The sequence below is a fragment of the Polypterus senegalus genome, chromosome 7 (assembly GCF_016835505.1).
Source record: "Polypterus senegalus isolate Bchr_013 chromosome 7, ASM1683550v1, whole genome shotgun sequence".
NCBI lineage: Eukaryota > Metazoa > Chordata > Cladistia > Polypteriformes > Polypteridae > Polypterus > Polypterus senegalus.
Genome location: NC_053160.1, coordinates 107,444,014 through 107,457,418, shown reverse-complemented (window position 1 = coordinate 107,457,418; position 13,405 = coordinate 107,444,014). Strand labels below are relative to the sequence as shown.

Genomic DNA, 13,405 nt, shown 5'->3' with positions numbered 1-13,405 from the left:
TTCTGCACAGGGCTATGTGCTGAGCCCCCTTCTCTTCACCCTTTACACCCATGAATGCAACCCCACACACTCCAGCAAGGGCATTATCAAATTTGTGGATGACACCAAATGATGGGGCTCATCTCTGGTGGGAATGAGTCCTCTTATTGGGATGAAGTGGAAAGGTGGTCAGGGTGGTACAGAGACCACAATCTGATTCTCAACACCACAAAAACCAAGGAGCTGATCATCAGAAGAAAACAAATATTTAGCCCCTTTCCACTAGTGGGGATTGTATGGAGTGGGTCTCAAACTTCTGATTCCTGGGTGTGCACATAGAGGAATACCTGAATTGGAGCACTAACAACAGAGAACTGGTAAAGAACGCACAGCAGAGACTGCTCACGTCCTTCTACTGTTGCTCCATAGAGAGCATATTGACTTATTGTCTCAGTGTGTGGTTTGTGAGGTGCACAGGATCAGAGAGGAAAGCGCTCCACAGGGTCATCACCACTGCCCAGATCATCATCGGATGCCCTGTCTATTCCTTGGAAGATCTTTACAGTTCCTGCTGCCTGATAAAGGCCCAGAGCAAAACTGAAGATCCATCCCACCCCAGACACTCTCTGTTTGAACTGCTGCCCTCAGGCAGACACTTCAATACAATAAAAACACAGACAAATATATTAAAAAATAGTTTTACTATTAGTGCAGTGACTGCACTAAATGATGCTCTACCTGTGAAACTTTAATAAAGAGAATAAAATAGGCAATGAACACCAGCAGATTGTGAAAAGTGTATCATTGTGCAATATGAGGTTTGTTTTGCTTTTCCACTTTAGAATCCCTATTATAGATCTTCTTATTTATATGTTTCTGTAGTTTTATAATTTATTGCTGTTTTGCAGTAATAGGAAGGCATCCAATTTTGTTGCACTTGTGTAATGACAATAAAGATATTCATTGATTCATAAAATATACGGAAAATCTGGAAGGTTCTGTTTAACAAAGTTCCTGATTTGAAGATAGTGAAAGAAATGTGTAGCTGGAATGTTAAATTTGGAATGTAATTTTTCATAGGATGCAAAGACGTTATCTATATAAAGATCTCTAAGCAAGTTAATTCCAAATTTTTCCAGATATTAAAAACTGCATATGTTTGTGAAGGTTGAAAGAGGTGGTTCTCCTGCAGAGGTGCCACAAATAGAAGCTTCTCCGTCTTAAAATGCTTTCTACATTGGTTCCAGATTCTAAGTGAGTGGAGCACAATTGGGTTATTAGTGTATTGCCGACAACGTGTGTTTATTGGAGCACAGAGCAAGGAATACAAAGAAGTACTGCAAGATTTTACTTCTATTGCGGTCCAAGCCTGTGTATGTTCTTCTATTTGTGTCCAGGTTCTTATCGCCTGTATATTTGTTGCCCAGTAATAAAACTGGAAGTTAGGTAGAGCCATGCCACCTTCTGCCTTTTGTCTTTGTAGGGTCGCTCTTTTGATGCGTGGATGTTTTGAATTCCAAATAAATTAGGTTATTTTTGAATCTAATTGCTTAAAGAATGATTTATTAAAGTATATTGGGATGTTTTGAAATAAAAAAGGAGCTTAGGAAGAATATTCATCTTAACAGTGTTAATTCTTCCAGCTAGTGTGAGATGAAGGGTTGACCATCTATGCTAGTCTTGTTTAATTTTTCCATGCAGACGATTTAAATTTTGTTGATAAAGAGCTTTATGTTTACTTGTGATGTTTACCCCGAGGTATTTAAACTGTTCTGCAATGATAAAAGGTAGGGTGTCTAATCTAATATTATATGCTTGAGAATTCACTGGAAAGAGTACACTTTTATTCAGATTAATTCTGAGACCAGAGATCTTTTGAAATTCTGTGAGTGCTGCTAAGACTGCAGGCACAGAATTTTCTGGATCCGATATATACAGTACCATGTCATCTGCATATAAGGAGATTTTCTGTTCCAGTCCTTCTCTGATAATCCCCTTTATCTGATCAGTATTTCGACAATGTATTGCCAGTGGTTCAATGGCAATCGCAAACAGCAGTGGTGACAAGGGGCATCCTTGTCTAGTGCCACGTTCTAGTTTAAAGTAGTCTGAGCAAATGTTGTTGATGCAAACTGAAGCTTCTGGGTTAGTATATAGTAATTTAATCCATGCACAAATGTTCGGGCCAAACCCAAACTTCTCCAATGTAGTAAAAAGGTATTTCCATTCAATCATGTCGAATGCTTTTTCTGCATCCAATGATAATAATATTTCTGGGGTGTTTGGTTTAGTTGGTGAGTATATTACATTGAACAGGCGGAATTACTGCAATTCTAAGGAATGTAAAAGCTCAGTTAACAGAAGCCTAAATAACTAGTTCTCAAAGAAAATCTATTTAAACTCACCAAAAGGAAGTTCAAAGCGCGTGTCCAGCAATATTTCATGCTGTGTGGGATTTCTGGTGCCACAAATCTCATCTTCATTCATCAGTACATCAGCATGAAGGGAGACCCACTGTCCAGGACCATCCTGGAAAAATGTTTCATGAAATTAACATTCATTAACCATAGGAGACATATTTTCTATTTATAATCCATACCCACTAAAACTGTAGAATTGTATTATGAACATCCGCTTAGTTCTAATATGTAATATCCCCACATGCTAAACATGCTCAACTTAGACCATAACTTCACATTTCAGTTGTACCACATATTTCATATCTGATTAAAAGTTGCATATGTTAAATGTTTATGGTCTTGTAACATCTGCACTTGTGATAAATTCACAATGTGATACAGGTATTTTGTTAAAAGAAAGTGTAGTGCAGTACTGTGCTAAAAAAAGTAGAACTCAATCCATGCATCTAAAAGCTGTTATATTAACTTTAAAATATTGTGCGTAATTTTTGCATATGTACAACTAAACATCCGTCTATCCATTATCCAACCCTAACTACAGTGTCACGGGGGGTCTGCTGGAGCCAATCCCAGGCAACAAAGGGGGTAAGGCAGGAAAAAAACACAGGCAGGGCGCCAGCCCACCGCAGGGCACACACACACACACAAAGCACAATTTAGAATGCACCTAGCCTGCATGTTTTTGGACTGTGGGAGGAAACCGGAGTACCCGGAGGAAACCCAAGCAAACATGGGGAGAACATGCAAACTCCACACAGGGAGGACCCAGGAAGCGAACACAGGTCTCCTAACTGCGAAGCAGCAGCGCTACCCACTGCGCCACCGTGCCACCCACAAGTAAACATAGTACAAAAAAAATTAGTTTCTTAGAGAAGACTATAGCAATAACAAGACATGTTCTCCATATGAGGAAAGGTATAATAAATTAAAATTCTTACCACATATCTTTCCATAAACAATATTAATTATAATTAAGTTCTTCAAATTACATATGGGAAGAAAACCAAAGAAAAAAATAAAAACAAAAACTTAAATCTTTCTGTATTTTTTTTTGTTTATTGCTAAGTATTTTTCTGATGTTTATTATATTTGTGTTTTGTTACTACTGTTGTTTATTTATTAAATATATATTATGTATTCTCCTTTTTTCCTTATTTTTTGTGGATGGAATGCCAAGTGGCAGGCACACTCAGACATATGTAGGCTTATGGACTGCCTTCTGCCTACATATTGTGAGGCTGAGAAGTGGATACTTTAGTAGTTTACTAATATTTTGGAAAGACTGCATTTTATGATCTGAGATTTTCTTCAATTCTGGATATTTTGCGGTGTTTGAAATTTTGATTTGATCATAGTTCTTGCTCACTAGTTTGCATTTTTCTAGAAATCTTTCTTGCCATTTTTGGTTCTCCCTTGCTTATTACACATGTTTATTGTAAGTCTCTCTTTACGAAGATCCTGTTTTTGGATTTGTCATACAAGCCAGAGGTTTTTGATGGTTTCTCTCGCTCAATGGGCATTTTGATACAATGTGGACAATTAGGGTATATATTTATTTAATTAAAAAAGATTATCATTATTTTTAGATGGAGACAATTGAAACCTACCAGTAGAGTTCGGGCTCAGGATGCTGGAATGAGGCCTAATTCTGAGCAAGCTTGGGAAGACCCTGGGTCTTTATAGAGGCCTGACATCTTTTTTCAATTTTCACTACAGTGAATCATAACACATATGAATACATATACAGTGGAACCTCGGTTCATGAACGTATCGGTACACGAACAACTCGGTTTACAACCAAAAAGTTTGCCAAACTTTTGCCTTGGTTCACGACCACACACTCGGTATACGAACAAGCCAGTTTCCCTTTCGGTTTGTACATGTTCAGTCTCTCCCTGTGCATTTCCTGTGCAGCGAGCAAGAGAGAGAGAGAGAGAGAGCAAGAGAGCGCGACACACACACGCAGGCAGCGCGAGAGAGAGATGCACACACACAGGCAGCGCGAGCACACACACAGGCAGCGCGAGAGAGAGACACACACACAGGCAACACGAGAGAGAGTGCGATACACACAGGTAGCGTGAGAGAGACGCACACACACACACAGGCAGCGCGGGAGAGAGTGACACACACAAACAGAGGCAGCGGCAGAGAGAGACAAACACAGACACACAGGCAGTGTGAGAGAGAGCTGGACGCATTAAGGTAGGAAGGCAGTTAAAGAATGCGCTGGGCTTGACTTTGTATTCACTTCTGTTTCCAGCGATCGGTTCATAGCGTAAATTGTTGCAATGTTATTTTTCTTGGTGGTTTGTTAAATTACGGATTTTTTCAAATGTTCATTTTTTCCCTGTGCTTAAAACTCATTAAAAAAGTGCTTTTATCCAGCAGTTGGTAGCACTATAGCGCAAATTATTGCAGTGTTAGTTTTCTCTGTGGTTCAAGGTTTTCTCAGTGTTATTCAATGTTTGTAAATTTACATTTAGTTTACTATTATGCTGTGTATTCTATGGTTTAATTAACTATATCTCTGCTTAAAAACTTAAAACAATATATATATATATATATATATATATATATATATATATATATACTAGTAAAATACCAAGGCCAGATGAGAAGTAGTGTGTTAAAGAAGTTATGAAAAGAAATGGAAACATTTTAAAAAAGTAACATGATTGTCAATGTAAGTGTTTTGTCACTGTTATGAGTGTTGCTGTCATATATATATATATATATATATATATATATATATATATATATAAAATACTGCTTCGCGATGTCGTGTGTTAAAGAAGTTATGAAAAAGAAAAGGAAACATTTTAAAAATAACGTAACATGATTGTCAAAGTAATTATTTTGTGTATTTGGCGGCAGCATCACGAAGTTGTTTTCAGTAGCTGCATCAGAAAACCACGACGTCTGACACGCCTCCTTTTTACTGTTTTCTCACAGCTTGGATTGCTGCTGTCATAATGGGTTTGAGTCTACATATATATATTTACATTTAGTTTACTATTATGCTGTGTATTCTATGGTTTAATTAACTATATCTCTGCTTAAAACTTAAAACAATATATATATATATATATATATATATATATATATATATATAGTAAAATACCAAGCTTCATGAGGAGAGGTAGTGTGTTAAATAATGAAAAAGAAAAGGAAACATTTTGAAAATAACTTAACATGATTGTCAATGGTATTGGTTTGTCACTGTTGTGAGTGATGAGTGTTGTTGTCATATATATATATATAAATATAAATATATATATATATATTTACACACACACACAAACATATATATATACATATCTATACATATACACATACATATACATACACACATACATACACACACATATATACACACAAATACATATATATATATGCATACACACACACATATATATAAACATATATATACATATACATACATATCTACATATATACACACACAGCTATTTCGTATCAGTGCAATACGCTGTTTGTTAAAACGGATGACACCCGCTCTTACGTGCAAGTCTGCGTGGATATTATGAACTATCAGTATTTGTTCAAGTTCTATTTAAATTTTAAATAGAAGGAATTTTTATTTAGTCGACAGAAATATCTTTGGTAGGAATGGTAAAAACAGACAGGAATATTATTCCTGAATAAATCAACTCAAACCTTAAACAACTTATAATATTTTGCTCTCCATAAAAATATATCCTGTCTAAATTATACAAGTTAGAAATAAAGTAAACATTAAAAGAACAAACATTCAAATTTCTTTACTCTTATGTAATTTTATATTTTATAAAAAATAAACTTAGATTTTAAATATCCCAAAAGATTTTGTTCTCCATAAAATATATCCTGTTAAAATTATACAAATTCAAATATGAACATGCTGCATAACAAAACCTAGAAATATAAATAAAATGTGTTCCTTTCAGCAATAACAAATCAAATCATTCAGTTGTCTTTGCTCTTATGTCATTTTAGAGCTGGACGCCTGGCATCTTTTTTTGGCCACAGGTTCGTTTCTGTTTGCTGTGAGGTTCTGTGTTGTGGAGATTCTCAGGATGGATTGCAGGTGCTCATCAGTGAGGCGACTCCTGTGTGCTGTTTTGTTAGTCTTTATCACTGAGAAGAGCTTCTCACACAGATGTGTGCTACCAAACATGCACAAGGTTCGAGCCGCATGTAGACGGACTTTTTTTGTTCTTCAAAGTCACCAAAGCGCCGTGCAAACTCAGTGCGCTCAGTTTATCAGCAAAGTGCGTATTTGAGAACATCGTAGTGACGACTTGGTTTAACATTACTTGGTAATAGGGCTGCGGTGGGTTGGCACCCTGCCCAGGATTGGTTCCTGCCTTGTGCCCTGTGTTGGCTGGGATTGGCTCCAGCAGACCCCCGTGACCCTGTATTCGGATTCAGCGGGTTAGAAAATGGATGGACGGTAATAGGGAAAGTGGGGCAAGTGGTTGTGTCTCCCATAAAAGCAGCCTCAATTGAAATCACTTTGTGATTGTGCACGGGTAAAAACGTCCGCTGAAGTGTCAGATTCTTATTTAATTCTTCTGCTTTCTGTATCTTCTGCATTGCATTCAGGTCTTTCAGGTTACCCTGATGTTTTGTTTTATAGTGCCGTCTTAGATTAAATTCTGTAATTACAGCCACATTAGCTCCACAAATGAGACACACGGGTTCAGTAAACATATACTCAGCCTCCCATCGGTTTTTAAAGGCTCTATTTTCAGAATCAACTTTTCTCTTCAGCATCGTGTGAGCTAGCTTCGCAATAACTTGCAGCATCTTAAGGTAGACTTGATTAACGCGGTAACTGTTCGGCAAGGCAGCTGAAGCGCTGCATTATGGGATCTGTAGTTTATTGTGTTACCAGCGCTTCATATACCGGGGCTATAATAACAATAATACAGTATATAAAATGATCTCGCGGGCCGGATATAATTACACGCCGGGCGGATGTGGCCCGCCCTTGAGTTTGACACATATGGACTAAATAGAACTTGAAAAGATATATTTTTTCAAATGTGATCGCGCAATTCAGATAGAGTTGACGCGACTACAGCCTGCATGCCTCAATAAGTCATCCTCCCTTGCCCTTACTTTTTTACCGTTCATCTAATGAATACACTGAGTATGGCTTTACCAAAACAATCACTGATGGCGAATAAAGTATCCATTATTCGAGTATGTAGATCGGGTTATATATATATATACATATATATATACCCGCGTATCGCAGCGGAGAAGTAGTGTGTTAAAAAAGCTAGAAAAAGAACGTAACATGACTGTCAATATACAGTATTTGTTTTGTGAGTGTTACTGAGTGTTGCTGTCATCAAGGATTTGATTATCATTATTTGTTTCAGTAAGGTTCGTATTTGTAGGATGTGTTGTGTTCAAGTTACATTCCGTGTTTGTCAATCGTTGTAAAGATAACAGGTTTCATTCATCGATTCGTTTCTTACTGCATCAATAAACAGCTCGTCTTCTTCTTTATCTGAGACCTGACACACTGCATGCACGGGTTTTTTACACTGTCTTCCTTTAGCGGACATTGACTTTTCCAACGTGTGCTTTGTTTCCGCAGTAGTTGGATTTATGAATATGCTTGTATGTATGAGACGCTTCATATTTTTTGCTGCCTTTTCAATTGTGTAATTCGGTTTTGTTCAGCTCTTTGGAACTGTTGCCTTTATCTGTGCACTGCGTCAGTTCACGTGAGCCACTCGGTGTACATGCATCGAAGGTTCCCAGCTGTGCTGGTGCCATCTCGTGCTATGTCCATGGCTGTATTTAATGTTACCTTAGTCCTGGCACCACCCTGACCATCTCATCTTCCTCTCCCGCACAGTCCTTCAACCGTGAATATTTACCCGTGGCAGTTTGCTATTGGATTGCCGCTGACGGACGGCCTTATATGGGCAGGCACTAAATTACAAACGCCAGCGGCAGCCTGTCTATGAACTTAATTTAAAGTGTAGGTTTACATCGTGCTTTGTTTCAAGTAGCAGAACTCATGAATATGGTTGTATATGTCACTCGCCGCTTCTTATTGTTTCGCTGCCTTCTCAATTATATAATGCATGTTTTCTTCAGCGCTTTTTTGAGGTCTTCCTGGTTTTCTATGTACTGCGTGATTACGTGGGAGGCGTGATGATGTCACACGAAACTCCGCCCCCACGGCGTTGAAGCTCATCTCCATTACAGTAAATGGAGAAAAACTGCTTCCAGTTATGACCATTACGCATAGAATTTCGATATAAAACCTGCCCAACTTTTGTAAGGAAGCTGTAAGGAATGAACCTGCCAAATTACAGCCTTCCACCCACACGGGAAGTTGGAGAATTAGTGATGAGTGAGTGAGTGAGTGAGTGAGTGAGGGCTTTGCCTTTTATTAGTATATATATATATATATATATATATATATATATATATATATATATATATATATATATATATATATATATATATATATATATACACACATACAGTTCGTATGGTCTGGAATGGATTAATTGTATTTACATACAATCCTATGGGGGAAATTGCTTCTGTTCACGACCAGAGTTTTGGAACGAATTATGGTCGTGAACCGAGGTTCCACTGTATACAGTATGAAAATACTTATACACACATACAGTATAGGTACACAAGGTTAGACAAAGCTCTGGTACCACCTAATTATTTTCAGGATGTCTAATGTTAGATTGATCTAACCAACACCATTATCCGTTTGACCAATTGGTATATGAGGCAAGTGTGTGATAACACAAGCGGTATGTATGCATGTATGTATGTATGGTAAGAGAGAGGATGTGGCACAAAACTACTGAATATGTTTGTAAACAATCTGTTTGATGTTAAAAATTTAAGAGATAGTGTTTTTTAACTCATTACATCTCTCTACATACACATATCACAAAGTATATATGCAGTTTTCATTTGCTTCTCCATGCAAAATTATCTATGATTACAGGTAAAACTAATAGGGGATGCAAAATTTGGGACATCCTGCGAGCCTGTTTTATTCCCTTTATTAGAGGGGATTGGAAGTGCACCATGGAAGACACACCCCAACTGCAAACTGGATGTTCCTGGTACACAATTCAAGTAAATCAGAGGAAAGGTTAGAGATCTGCCTTTCTTTGACATTGTCACACCAGAGAAGTACAAAGGGAACTAGTGAAGAACAATAGAAATTCCTCTTAGAAAACTGAGAGGGTCAGAATTGTACCCACAAGGCTGTTACACAATCTAAGAAAAGTGCACCTCCTACCTCATTAAGTGAAGTTAGAAAATTATTCAGTCTGCCTGATCATCCATTAATTAGTGAAGAATTTTCTGCACTGATAAATCGATAGTAATTAAGTTTACCTAATTAAAAATTAGGTGGCAAAGAACTTAACATTATGAAAACCTCAGCAAAATTGAAGAATTAAAAAAAAACATCAGCATGGCTGGGGTTATGGAACGGTCTTTTGCCTTATTCATATACTATGCCTAAACTGTAATGAATGAAATAAAAATAAAGGTATATAATGCATAATTTTGCTAATGTAGAAAACAATTTTGACAGTTATGAAACAAAAGTAATATTCACTTTTAACAACTTTATACAGTATATCAATGTTTGACACTGGCTATATTTTTACATTTTGTACTTGCTTTATTTTGCACTTCACTTTATGCCTCTTTGAATTTTTTCAAGACAAATAATTTCTGGGATTCCCTGGAAATTAATCATTCCCAAAATTACTCTCATCTTAAAAAATTTACCAAGTGTCACACATGTGCACATGGGAGGCAGTCGAAGGACTTAACTGAGGGCAAGATTCATAGTCAAGGTTTGCTGAACGGTACTAATGCCTTATTTTCCCTCTTCCAAAAACCTCCAGAAGGAAAGCCCTACTAGAACTCCACCCACTTAAGCTGCTAAACCTTGCCCTCCTGCAGACCTCACTTCCAACTAAGAACCCACCTTTTCCTGTCCTGCACCTATATAACCCGAGCACTCCACTCTCTAAACCAGTCAATGTTTAGGCTTGGTCCATTGTCACTACTTGTTTCTTTGCTGAATTACTTGCTTACTGACAAAATATATGCTGTCCGTGTGACTTTTTCCTTTTTCCTAAACTGAAAAATGTCCTCAAAGGACGTCATTTCGGGACTTTAGAAAACATCCAAAAGAGTGTAGCGGACATGCTGGTTGAAGACTTCCAGCGCTGCTACCAACAGTGGGAACAACGTCTCCATCGGTGTGTAGCTGCCCAAGGGAACTACTTTTAAGGGGATAACATTGATGTTTGTAAAAATAAAAACTTTGGTAAATAAAAAATCAGTCTCATTACTTTTCTGCCACACCTCGTATACTGTATAATATATATACTGTATATATAATATTGTTAAACCTTGTATAAAAATAAGCATTCAGATATCAATTATTGCTTACATTCATATCACTTGCATAAACATACTTTTTCAAGGAGGTTTAAATAGTCGTGACACTTTTGGCATGAAAATTCTAGAGGGGTCATACTGTATCTGTATTTTCCTATACTTGTGCAGATTTCTCTAACGGTAACATTAACTCATCTAATTAATATCTATCCCTCTTTTTCTAATGACTATTGAAACATGAAAGTACAAATACCTTTCACATCACATAAATATCAATTAACCAAGAGGATGCTGGTCTATATGCACCAATACATTGTGAAACCATCTGACATATTCATCTTCTGACAAAATAAAGACAAAGATTTTACACACTACAAAAAATGTGAGAGTCTTGCAACCATCTACTGCTCAGAATAATCAATTAGCTATGATCCACTTAATTTGAAATGGCAATGAAAATGGCTGTATGTATGTGCCCCAGAAGTTCAACAGTCCTGCTACCGGCTGTATAGGCGCTTCGGTTATTAAAACCAATGTTTTCTCTGTCGGAGTCTGTCTCTTCCAATTTGTTAAGTGTATCTTTGTAAAAAAAGTCCTGTAGCAAACTGAGAATGAAGAGTCTCTTGGCTGTAATTTAGCAGGCCTTCTAAGACAGCTCGGTAAGGATAACAATTTGAACTCTGGGATATTAGACGGTCCCCGAGGGTGACATCAACTTGGGAAAACAAACTGGCTATAGGGTAGTTGACAAATCCGACCTTTGCCCCGGCAGGTATGTTAGTCCCGTCAGCATTCACTATCTTTCCCCTTAGGTGTAGAAGAGTGTTATTCAAGTCCAGGTAATCTTCCCCATTTCCGGCTATGAGAAATTCTAGCGGGGCTACTTCAGAGAGGGCTGAGAGTGGTGGGACTTCAACGTATATACTTTTATCTACACTCGTTTGAGTGAAAGGCACCGTAAACAGATCCAGTTCAGATTTGACACACTCTTCGGACATTCTGTGTACGAAAGCCATCTTTTCTTAAAAAATGTCTCTCTTCTTTTTGCGGGCTTTACTCTTGTTCCTCTTCTGACGACGTTTAGAGAATGCTGCAAAAATAGTGCGCCTGGCCTTTTTAGCTGTCGGGCCTGACGCGACCCCGGTGGTCTCTTGCGTTTTGTCTTTCTCATGACCATCAAGCCGCTCCCTCCTGTTTTTCTAGGACTCCACCTGCAGCACTGGATATAGCCCCGTGATCACATCTTTTACAATATTTTTAGCTGCGGATTTGATATGTGGTTTTGCGATGTCAAAGCCTTTTTTCAGGAGAGGTAAAGCTCTTCTAAACAATCCTCGAAATATACCTCCAATCCCCCCACCATACATTACAGGGGATCCAGAGAATCCCGGTAAGCCGTTACCCGCTTGGGTCTGATAATATTGGATGTAAGGTGTCGGGTCCTGGTAAGACCTCATTGTATCAGTCGTGCATACAATGCCTGACGGGTCTGAAATGCAACTTCACTATCACCTTACCAAACTGAAATGGCACGCTTTTGTTCTGGTCCGTCTTTATTTCAATAGTCACAGTGTCAAAATGATTCTTGCTGACCGCGCATAATGCGGTTTGTCATATGTGATGGTTGTAATTTTATTCGCCTGATCCTCTATATGAACACACCTCAAAAGGGGTACGTAGCTGTCTCCGACTCTCTGATGAGATACCATATCTCCGTACACGTACAAAGTGTAAAAGCCGGCCCTGATGTCGGCGGGAAAGGAGCCTTATAAGTTAAACCCGAGTCTGATCAGGATGCGCTCCTAATATTCGACCCAGCTGTCCTTTTAAGTGTATAGTTTTATCCTTTTCACCCGGTACCCGGTAGACTCTTCGTTCCACAGCATTATAACTGAATTTCGCAGGGTTCTCAGAAGGGGCAAATCCAGCTGCAACATCGGTCAAAGTGGGCAGGCTTAAGGTTGTCGAATTCATAAAAGACAGTAGGTCGTGAATACCTTCGTAATAGCCGCATGGAATGTAGTAATGTTTTTTTACACCGGGGGCCGAAACGTAGAATTCGTTATCTGGCTTGTCTATGGTATTCCACGTATGTGGGTACTGAACTTCTGCTAGACCGACTTCCCAAGAACCTTCTAATTCTATGGGTTTAGCAAGCTTCGTGAAATTGGAAATGGTGTTGTTAGGGAAAATGTCTGAGGAAGCGTTGCTCGGAAGTGTCACAAAAAAACTTTTGCGCTCCACCGTATACCACTAGAGAATGAAGAGTCATTAGGAGCCCTGTGGATTTTATTGAACATCTTGGGCCTGGCTCTCCGGTATCCAGCTGTTAAATTTTTCTGGCCAGCCGAGCCATTTGACTAAAATGAGTCGTTTTTTATTCTTAACTTTCCTAGCCAGTATTTTTTCGATCCTGTAAACGTCTGTGGACCCGACTTTAATTTTCTGTAATTCGGGGTCGTAAAAGGATCCTACAATCTCTTCACCGTCGTAGTCTTTCAGTTTGTACACCGCCGGTTCCCTAGGTACAAGTTCAGATACGGTAAAGATTTCATCTGAAAATGTCTGTTCATAACCTTTCTCAA

The 13,405-nt window shown here is 38.2% G+C and overlaps 1 protein-coding gene across 1 annotated transcript in view; it reads right to left on the bottom strand.

Annotated features, from left to right (window-relative positions):
- The window catches only part of LOC120532052 (protein unc-13 homolog B-like), an 812,076-nt gene that overhangs the window by 562,057 nt on the left and 236,614 nt on the right, over positions 1-13,405 (bottom strand). Inside the window, exon 5 of the mRNA XM_039757963.1 lies at positions 2,385-2,508. Within this exon, the coding sequence (XP_039613897.1) occupies positions 2,385-2,508 (124 nt within the window). The remainder of the gene's footprint in view (positions 1-2,384; positions 2,509-13,405) is intronic.